Source organism: Poeciliopsis prolifica, unplaced genomic scaffold (assembly GCF_027474105.1).
Source record: "Poeciliopsis prolifica strain line A6 unplaced genomic scaffold, Auburn_PproV2 SCAFFOLD028, whole genome shotgun sequence".
NCBI classification, from domain to species: Eukaryota; Metazoa; Chordata; class Actinopteri; order Cyprinodontiformes; family Poeciliidae; genus Poeciliopsis; species Poeciliopsis prolifica.
Window position 1 is genome coordinate 3,928,683 of NW_026562403.1, and position 10,767 is coordinate 3,939,449.

Below are 10,767 nucleotides of genomic sequence, written 5' to 3' on the forward strand. Positions count from 1 at the left end.
GCAATATCTGGGAAAAACAACAATTTCCAGAATATGACATTTTTTTCAGACGGATGAGTTTGCTTATAGAAGTTTTAAAATATTTCATTTTTAAACACAAGAATCACAAAACTCATATCTTGCACTGACTATGCTCATTAGAACAGAAAGTTCACCCATGCAGTGGAAATAATCACGCCAGTGCCTTGTTTTGTATTCAGATGTTTGCAATTACTGTAATGGTGATGATGTTCTGACCAAACTGTATACATAAGACGGTACAGAGAAGCAACTCCCCCGCAATTATAACCAAACACCAGAACTCACTTACAGTGCCACCAGTGAGCAAGGACACTCCCCTTTGCTTTAAAAGCTGCGTCTGTGGACAAAAAAAAACAACGTCTTACCTCTGCCGTGCGAGATTTGACTGTTCACCTTCATCAGTCGACAGGAGACCTATGAAATCTTTTCTCGAAGTGTGTGCTTGGTGACTGGAATGTGTCTTAAAGCAGCAGCTCTATGGCTGGTGCTGCAGCAACTGCTGCTCACTGTCGCAGCTCAGGGTATTGGTAAGTAGCGCTTCTGCTCTCATGGAAAACATATTTACCAAAGATTTTGGTAGTCTGTAGCTATGAAACATTTTCCATTTCAACATGAGAAAAACGTATGAGTGTAGATGCAGTGGAAGATGACCTTAAAGCAAGTTTTTTCCCCCCTGACCGTCAGAGTTTGATCTTGTGATCTAATGCCAAACCAACCTAAACGAGATAGTTTAGTGTACTTTTACAAAAACAGTTGTATTCAATTTTTTTCATTCAACTTTGTGTTATTCTTTGAACCTGTCATTTGTGTTTGTGCATGTAAGTGCAGAGCAAAGAGGTTTGGTCCAGTGGACAGTGTTTACTGCGGCTCTATAAAAACTCAGCAGGATGCTAACATGAAAGTTCATTTGCATACTACAAACATACATATATGCACGCAGATCACAAAGGGTTCGGTCACACTTAGTAAAGGGACTCAGGAGTAGTAATTGGACTACACCAGATGACAGAACCACTTAAAGTCTGCCAGATGGAGCACTTTACCTTCATTAATGCGATTTATTGAGATTTCACTTTATGAAGCGGTGCATACTTATAGATTGTTTTAATTTTGAATTCTCTTACACATAGACATCTGAAAAGCTTGGTATGAATGTGAAAACCTCTCTGAAGCTGAAGTGGCGATTAAAGACCCCACACATGTTTCCAAAGCTGAATTATGCACTACAGTAGTTTGTGTTTACAACATGCAATCCCACTAAATTACACAGAAAAAGGATGAAGAAGCTCTTTGGTCCCTCTAACTTACTGCTTTGTTGTTATTTTATGCACAACCCACTCCTGTAACATCTCTCTCCTGTGTTAGTCTACGACCTGCTGGTGTCTCCAGACTGCCTGCCAGACTTACTCCAAGGAAGCCTGAAGAACAAAGGCAGGGATGAGGCGTTCCTCCTCTCCTCCTTCAGGCTCCAAAACAGGGCCCCCACCTCTCTGTTCAGTGTGCTCAACCCCAAAGACAACAACAAGTACTTGGAGCTCACTGTGCAAGCCAAACTGAGCAAAGGTGGGTTTGTTCTGCCAACACTTCATTGTTCTGTGAGTCCAGTCTGATTTTAATGTTTCTGTTCAACTCTCCGTCTCCAGTGACGCTTCGTTACCAGAAGACCGACGGCAGGTTTGGGACCACCAGTTTCAACCACGGCTCCCTGGCGGATGGACGAGAGCACCACATCATGATGCACGCCAGCGGCATGCAGCGCGGCCCGCCTCGCCTTAACATCTACGTCGACTGCAGGCTCGCTCACACTGTGAATGACCTGCCGGCCGCGTTCGGGTCACTCCCACCTGGGCCCAACAAGGTGGCACTGAGGACCCTGCAGTCAAGTGGACAGGTGAATGAGAAATCTGTGCTGAGAACATGGCTCTTCAGGCTGTTATGCGCTCTGTTTTATTTCTCTGTTAGGACAATCTGACAGACTTGAAGCTGGTTATTGAGGACACCATCGACAACGTGGCCACCCTGCAGGACTGCAGCATGGAACCCACAGAGTCTCTGCACCTGCTGGGTGTGTTGACATGAGCCTATGTTGTCCCAAACTGGTTGTATCTGAGAGTTTCTATGCTGATTTATAGCTTTGCTCAGGCTTCCAGGGAGGCAGGGAGGTGCAGGGTCAGACCACCATGCAGGAGCTGAAGAGCATGATGTCTGAGATGAGGGAGCTGCTCCACAAGCAGGTTACGTGTTTACCGTCTGCATTTGTCAGTCTGGTTCTGATTCATGGGAAGGGAGAAAACCCTCAGAGTTGCTCTGAAATAAAGTCAAATGGATCACAATGAGAGTGGTTTTGAGGGAATCAGCTGAAGGTCAGAAGTTTTCCGGTTTCCCAGGATTTTTTTTTTCCAATTTGGTTACTATGGAGATCCAAATATGCTGCGATTCAATAAAGAAAAATATATTTAAACAATAGTTTATTAAATGTATAAATACATTGATTTAAATAATAACTGTATTTATAAAAATCGTGTATACTTCTTACACTATTTAATCTTGTGTTTCTAGATTATATTAAGATATATATGTTTTTTTTTTCTCTAAATCTGTCCCATCAGACTCAATCAGCTGATACAGTATAATAAAGTCGATGTTAGGGGCTGTGTAAAGAGCCACACTAAAAGTTAGTCGCAGTTTTATCTATGCATTATTTATTGTTTTTAACTTAAATAAAAACAACATTGAGTGTAAACAATTTCACAAGAGACTTAATCATATTTTAATATCTTTATTGAAATATTTTGGACCATTTTTTGTTTCTGTTTATTTATTACATGTTAATAAGTAAACAAAGCTACACAGAGTTACAAAGTTACAAAGAGAACTGAAGGGATTTTTAAAATAATGTATTCATTTTTTATAAATTGAACGGTGTCAACAAATTATTCATTTGCTTTCCTCTATTTCCTGTTTCCCTGGTGGCCAATATTTATTAGCCACTCTTCAAAATCAGAAAGACAAGAGCGCATGCTCTTCTTCCATCTTTGCATCCAAATATTAAAAAAGAGTCAACCAATTGAAACTAAAACAAACAAGACCTCACCCAATACCATTTCAAGCACAGTGATGTTGGTAACAAAGAACTTTGTTTACAAAAATGAAAAAAAAAAAAAAGATTCAAGTATTGGCTATTGAGGCAATAAATGTGTTAGGTTCAATAAATGTGGATGATGCTTAATTACCAAAAAATACTTGATTAATGAGCAGCAGTGACTATAAAGTTCATTTCATGTAAAAACTCACCATTGATAAAAGGTTACAATATCAGACAGTGAGGCAAAAACATTCTGCTGTTTTTTAGGTGGAACATCTGATGTTTAAGATATCACCATTCAAAATTTCCATTATAGCTGAAAAATAATGTTCTAACAATGTTCATGATGCTCTGATGTAGATTAAGGAAACAAACTTTCTGAGGAACACCATTGCTGAGTGTCTGGCTTGTGGTAAGCAGTAAAAGAAAAAAGAGATCTTCCTACTTATGTGCAGTGTTTAAACTCTGTTGAAACAAGAGACATTGTCTTTTTTCTGTTTTCATCCATGCACCCACAGGACTCGAAGGCAAGCCCACCAAACCTGTCCCAGGTCCGAGTCCTGAGCAGGTGGTCCCTCTTTCCCATCTGACTGGGTGTCCACCAGGGACCTGCTTCAGACAGAACATGTGCATTCCCTCAGAGTCAGGGGGCTTCCAGTGTGCCTCCTGTCCCGATGGATACACAGGAGACGGGGTTCACTGTGATGATGTAGATGAGGTATGGATTATGCTTTTGAATTAACACTGCAGCACCTGGCAGCGCTCAGCTATTCATAATCTTTCTTCTCTGTTTTTGAGTTTTAGTGCAGCTTTAATCCGTGTTTCCCTGGCGTCCGCTGTGTGAACACCGCTCCTGGTTTTCGCTGTGAGAAATGCCCTGTGGGATACACGGGGCCAGAGATCAATGGCGTTGGAGTGTCTTATGCCAAGTCACACAAACAGGTCTCACTCAGCCCTCGCTGCTGTATATTGCAGATCTTTTAATTCACAAACATACCCTTCCTAGTGTTTGTTTTTGACGTTTCCTCCTCTCCCAGGTGTGTGAAGACTTAGACGAGTGTCTGGGCCCGCCTGAGAACGGAGGCTGCACCCCCAACTCCCTCTGCTACAACACTATAGTAAGACCACTTTATGTCCAGTGTGCCATTTTAATAGATGAGGACAGTTGTCTCTGACTGTGTCGTCCTCCTCAGGGCTCCTTCCGATGTGGAGAGTGTAGGGCTGGTTTCACTGGTGACCAGTCGACAGGCTGTCATGGCACCAGACTGTGCCCCAATGGTCAGCCGAACCCCTGTGACGTCAATGGGGAGTGCATTGTGGAGAGAGATGGAAGCATTAGTTGTGTGGTATGTATTCCCAACGGGGATCAATGTAAGAAGATTTTTTTGTCACTGTAATATGTTGTGATGAACTGTTTTTGTTGGTGTAATCTTAGTGTGGTATTGGTTGGGCTGGTAATGGTTACGAATGTGGGAAGGACACAGACATTGATGCATATCCAGACAACAGTCTTGTGTGCAGAGACAACAACTGTAACCAGGTACTCCATTCCTACATCCTCCTCACATACTTACGTTTAACCCAAGCTCGCATCAGAAACTATTTTTTGTGTGTTTTCCAGGACAACTGTGTGTTTGTGCCCAACTCTGGCCAAGAAGATGCAGACAGGGACGGGACTGGCAACGCCTGTGATGATGATGCAGATGATGACGGCATCATTAACATAGATGTAGGTGACTTAGCTCAACATATGTACCGCAGATTAGGCACTTTTCAGAATATTTACACCTTGAATTTTAATATTTCATTAGTTTACAGCCATAAATTTGAGTGTGGCTTTTCCATTTTTGCTGAAGAAAAGTATGATGCTCTCACCACCATGTTTCATTAAGGGGCCTGGCAGGTTTTGGGTGATTTGTTAGAGCATTTTTAACTTCACTTTAGAAATATTCACGTTATGGTAACAGAGCTCTCTAAATGTAGGAGTGGAAGTGGACTTTCCCTGGCTGTAGTTCCTAAATTAGATATAATAAAGTGATAAAGTTATAATGAAGGCAGTAATCTGATAAAAAACATTTCCACTTATGTGTTTTCATGTATAGATTTTTTGTCCTACTTCTTTCACAATGTTAAAAGGTTCAAAAACTATGAGGTATCTTTGCATGAGGCTGTGTGTAACTTATGTGTTGGAGAAAAAAACCCTGAATTTGTCTGTCCCAGGATAACTGCTGGCTGGTCCCAAATGTCGACCAGAAAAATAGTGATAAAGACGTCCATGGAGACGCCTGTGATAACTGCAAAACAATCCAAAATCCCTCACAGAGGGACACGGACATGGACGGACTGGGAGACGAATGTGATGACGACATGGACGGAGACGGTAAGAGTGCGAATAATTAGTTTGACGGCTGATAATCAGATCGGAGTGTAAGCTTTTATTTTACACGTGGTCAGATTATGGGAAGTGGCCTTTCCCTGGTTTTATTGGCTAAATTAGTTAAAAGGAAAAGAGGAACCGAGAGTGAAAGCAGTCATCTGATAAAAGCATTACCGAGGATTTTCCAGAGTGCAGTCTGTCTGGACACAGGAACCTTCCCGTCTGTCAGGAGGATTCAGACGGGAACATTTGTTATTGCCTTTCTGTGAAAAACATCCCCCTGCTTTTTTAGTGTCTGTTTCAGTCAACATCTTGTACCTGTTAGATCTCTGGGTTTCCGGATATACTAATACAGAGCAGTGTTAGATACAAAAGAAACTGCTCTGCTAAATGTTTTTCCTGGAAACTTTTCCCTCATACCTTAGGTAATCGGCATTTGGTGGGAACTCTGATGGAAAATTCTTGACTTTTGTGTATGCCCTTTGTTTGGTGTTGGGCTTGGCGGTTCTCCCTCATCCCGATCATTTGCTAATGTTTTCAACTCTGTGGTCAGATTGCTGAGAACTAGCTCATGTCTGTCTCGTCATGTAGATATTTTTTTCCGTGGCAGGCCATTGCCAGGAGCTGAGGACCACTGGAAACTATTTCACCATCAATTTGAAACAAACGCTGCCATCTGGTGATGCATTCTGACTGCCCTGTAGGCCACATCCAACCAGTCGCTGTGCTTTTAATCATGTTTCCAGGCTTGAAAAATGTTCTTGACAACTGCCAGCGGGTCCCGAACCCAGATCAGGCAGACAGAGACAATGACGGAGTAGGGGACGCGTGTGACAGCTGTCCTGATGTGGCCAACCCCAATCAGGTAACAATAAAACACAACTAGAGAGATTTCTCTTCCATGTCACCATCATTCATCCAACTGAGTTTGTGCCACTCGCCTGCAGTCGGACTCAGACGATGACCTAGTAGGAGATACCTGTGATGACAACATAGACAGGTACAGCCTTGCGTTACTGGCTGATTGTCTTGAAAATGTTTTTATTTTTACCTGTTTTTTATGTATTTTTTTGTTATTGCCAGTGACGGCGACGGTCACCAGAACACAAAGGACAACTGTCCCACTGTCATCAACTCGTCTCAGCTGGACACGGACAAGGATGGAATGGTTTCATCTAATTCTTTATATTGAATTAACACTTGGTTCTAATCACCGATTCATATCACTAAAGTAGAGAGATCCAATCTGTAGTTTCTTTCTTGCAGGGAGACGAATGTGACGACGATGACGACAATGACGGCATACCAGATAACGAAGATAATTGTAGACTGGTTCCCAACTCAGATCAAAAGGACTCTAACAGTTTGTGTTCATTTATTATTTTTTTTTTGTTATTATAATTTTGTTCAGTTTAGGGGAGAAGTTTGCATACACTCATCAGGAATGACTATCAAGAGATAGAAGGGGCAGAATGATTACTCATCGAGCAAAAATTAGGTTTGAATATGATGGACTTTTAATCCATTTAGAATCAACATCCTCAGTTACATTTGGACAAATGTCCCTTGGCAAATTGCAGAAAAACTTCATCCGTTTTGGGGCTATTAAAAAAGTATTTAGAGCTTCGTTAAATGAGGTTGGTTTCCAGGCAATGACCTGGCGTTGAATCATTGTCCGCAGATGATCAACCAGGGTTGAAGTTGGAGCCACTGCAGCAGCTTAATGTCGACTGATTTATTCATACCAAAGGTTTTACTTCATCCACTTTGTGCAGTGCACCATCACCACTATGCGTCACCTTTCTTAAGTTTCAACCCCTTTTTGTAATTCCTCCAAGGAAACTTTTCGTCATCCTAGCCAAAAAGTGAGTTCTTTCCCCCATCTGATTGTATTTGGCTTGTCCTTATGGTCAGCTGAAAATTTCAGTCTCGCTTGAAGATTTATTCTTGTTCTTTATGCCATGACATGTCGACATAAAACTTGCTTCACTATGGACAGTGACACTGGTGTTTAAGCACTTCCAGTTCATGAAAACTTAGGGCCTGGTTGGTTCTCAGCTTGTTTCTGGTCACTCTAATTAGTTTCATTCATAATTCATAATTGGACCAACTGTGGATTAAATCAAATCCACAGTAAACCAAAACTTGCAGTCGTATGTTGTAAAACCATTCCACTTCAAGACAAGAGTACCTCAAATGAATCATTAAAAGGCCTAAAGTTAATTTAACATTCATAACCATGATGAGTGATTTGTACATTTCTGAATGTAATTGTTCAGTTTTAGCGTATCTCTGACAGCCAAGCTCTACTGATGTATTTTAGTGGACAAAGTTGGAGATGCATGTGAGGGCGATTTCGACAAGGACAACGTGATTGACATCATCGACCACTGCCCTGAGAACGCTGAGGTCACGCTGACCGACTTCAGAGCGTACCAGACGGTGGTGCTGGACCCGGAGGGAGACTCACAGATAGATCCCAACTGGGTGGTACTCAACCAGGTCATCAGCAAGATTCATCTTATCTTTCTTGCTTCAGACTTTTAAGCCCATTTGCATTTTCCTCCAAAATGTCTTTCCTCATTAAAGCTCTTTCAAATTATTATTTTGTTCAACCTTATAGACAGCATGTTTCCTCTTCCAGGGTATGGAGATAGTCCAGACCATGAACTCTGATCCTGGCCTTGCTGTTGGTAAAAACCTGAGTATCTTTGTTTTGTCGTGTCCAGTTTTACAGTAACTCCAGGTATTTCCCATCTCCCTCCATGAATCCTCTGATCCAACCTGTTGTTTGTCTCCTATGTGCAACTCCAGGCTACAAAGCCTTCAGTGGAGTTGACTTCGAGGGAACCTTCCACGTGAACACAGTGACGGACGATGATTACGCTGGTTTCATCTTTGGCTACCAGGACTCGTCCTCCTTCTACGTGGTGATGTGGAAACAGACAGAGCAGACCTACTGGCAGGCCGCGCCCTTCAGAGCCGTCGCCGAGCCAGGAATACAGTTGAAGGTTTGCGTGACGTCTGTTTCCGTGGGTTTGACAGAGTCCTCCTTGATCCCACATGACTCTTCCTCAACAGGTGGTGAAGTCTAAGACAGGTCCTGGCGAGTACATGAGGAACTCCCTGTGGCACACAGGAAACACGACGGACCAGGTGCGTCTTCTGTGGAAGGACCCCAGGAATGTGGGTTGGAAGGACAAGGTTTCCTACCGCTGGTTCCTCCAGCACAGACCGCAGGTCGGATACATCAGGTACAAGCAGACATGCTCCATCTAACATACTTTAAACAGTTTTAGTGGAAGGCTAACCTTCTGTCATTGTTGATGTGAAATTCATTTTCATTTGGGGTTTTTCCATCAAAATCTCTATGCACAATCATGTTTTACCACTCTTAATTTGGTCCAAAGCCTTATTGCATAATGCATCTCAGCCTTATGAATTTTGTTGCCATGAATAAATATCTGGCAAAACTCTAAAGGTACATCTGGTCATTGTTAAGTCCATATTTTCTGAGGTCCAGGTCAATCGTGAAGTTTTTAATATTTTTGATATTTTGGGGCGATTGTCCTGTTAGAAAACCCAAATGTGCTCACGTTTCCACCACCTTACCCAAACTGTTACTCTTTTAGGAAAGGAATTTGGATCGTAAACCCAAATGGTAAATCGGTAACAAATCAGAAGCAGTGTCCCGTGAAATTCAACACAGCGTCATCTGGGAGAGTCACTTTCTATTAACATCAAGGAGATTATTCTTCCCAAATGTTGAATCAACAACAAAGACTGTCTGCATAAAGTAAAATGTGAAGTGAATGAAATAAAACATTTTCCAATATCCAGTCAGGTTTAGGTTACACGCTGGCTCATTGCTACAAAAGAGTTCAACTTACATTTTAGGGAGTTCATGCATTAATTTGAACCTTTGTGTAAAATTTAACCAAGAGATAATTCACAATAAATTATAATGCGGAAAGTCTTTGTGCCTAAAGATAGAATTGTTTCTGTTGCATCGTTTAAAAAAAATTAACATATCATCCCAATATTGAGTGAATTTATATTTCTGACCAGAAGTGGCTTGGTTTAGTTGATTCTTTGTTTTTCTCAGAGCTCGTTTCTATGAGGGGTCCAAACTGGTGGCGGACACAGGAGTGATCATTGACACCAGTATGAGAGGAGGGCGACTGGGAGTCTTCTGTTTCTCTCAGGAAAACATAATCTGGTCCAATCTGAAGTACCGCTGTAACGGTGAGTGCCTTGAAACCGTTAATGCTCCAGTAAATGGAAACGAAAGCTCTGATTACAGAAGTGAGATTTTTTTTTTCTCTCTTTTTCCTCCTTCAGACAACATTCCTGATGACTATCAAGAGATAGAAGGGGCAGAAAACTGAAGGGGGCTTTTACCACAAAGAAAGACGCTGAGATGTCTTGCTGTGGCAGGTCATAGGTCAGAGGAAAACAGAAGTGTTGGAAGAAAAAGAAACCATTTCAGTGACGGCATTTAGAGGAGCTGAACATTGTGTTTTATATCCTTTGTTAATTCAATAAGTAAATCAGCAGTTTTTCCTCGTGTTTATGCAATATATCTTCAGTTTATTAGTGCTGCTCAAACATAGTACGTTTTCAATTAATATTTCAAATAAAAGCTGCCGTATGTGAAAATGTTTTTTTTTTTTTACATATTTGTTAAAACTGTCACTGTGTTGTGACAGTATTAAATAAGGAAACTCAATTTTTTCACAGATTATCTGTATTATATTGTTACAACAAAGTGAGAGTTTTAACAAATACATAGCAGGGTTTTTTTGTTTACTAATTAAGTTACATACCGCAGATTTAAGTAAATAAATATGGAAAACTACACACTATTAAGTATCTTTTAATCTCTGGAATGATGACAACTTGGTGAAATGCTTGCTTGAACTCAAAATGTCAGTTTTAGGTTACACTATGTATGTACACTCACTCATATTCAATTCAATGTCTCTAAGCAGGCTTCTGGGATAATTTAGATGGACACTGACATCTATCAAAAGTAGTAGCAAGTGGAAGAAATGTGTGCAGTTAATGTTTCTCTCCTGACTTGAATTAAAAAGTGGAGACAAGCAAGTGCAGGTTATAATTTGTTGTATATTCCCCTGAACTATGGACCAGATATGCAGCTTGTCCTCCAGGGTTGTGCGTTTTGACCCCGTTTTTATTTAATTCTGACCTTGTTGGATAAAATCCATGATGAATTCAAATTTATTGAAGTTGTTGTATAATGAATAAAGGGCCTCAATTACTG

The 10,767-nt window shown here is 41.1% G+C and overlaps 1 protein-coding gene across 2 annotated transcripts; it reads left to right on the forward strand.

The window, feature by feature from the left end:
- The first annotated feature begins 342 nt into the window (after nt 1-342).
- Nucleotides 343-10,765, forward strand: thbs4a (thrombospondin 4a). 2 transcript variants are annotated; one of them, XM_055048945.1, is made up of 23 exons: nt 344-548; nt 1,387-1,584; nt 1,665-1,912; nt 1,984-2,086; nt 2,164-2,255; nt 3,467-3,518; nt 3,625-3,824; nt 3,911-4,048; nt 4,144-4,224; nt 4,300-4,452; nt 4,542-4,646; nt 4,728-4,835; nt 5,327-5,486; nt 6,230-6,348; nt 6,431-6,483; nt 6,567-6,651; nt 6,750-6,846; nt 7,807-7,985; nt 8,128-8,176; nt 8,298-8,494; nt 8,565-8,737; nt 9,589-9,728; nt 9,825-10,765. In XM_055048945.1, the coding sequence occupies exons 1-23, from the start codon at nt 476-478 to the stop codon at nt 9,869-9,871; spliced, it is 2,850 nt and encodes a 949-aa protein (XP_054904920.1). In that variant the 5' UTR covers nt 344-475; the 3' UTR covers nt 9,872-10,765. The 2 variants fall into 2 exon arrangements, with proteins under 2 accessions (XP_054904919.1, XP_054904920.1); XM_055048944.1 differs by having other exon boundaries at nt 343-548; nt 4,542-4,835.
- Nucleotides 10,766-10,767: the final 2 nt, after the last annotated feature.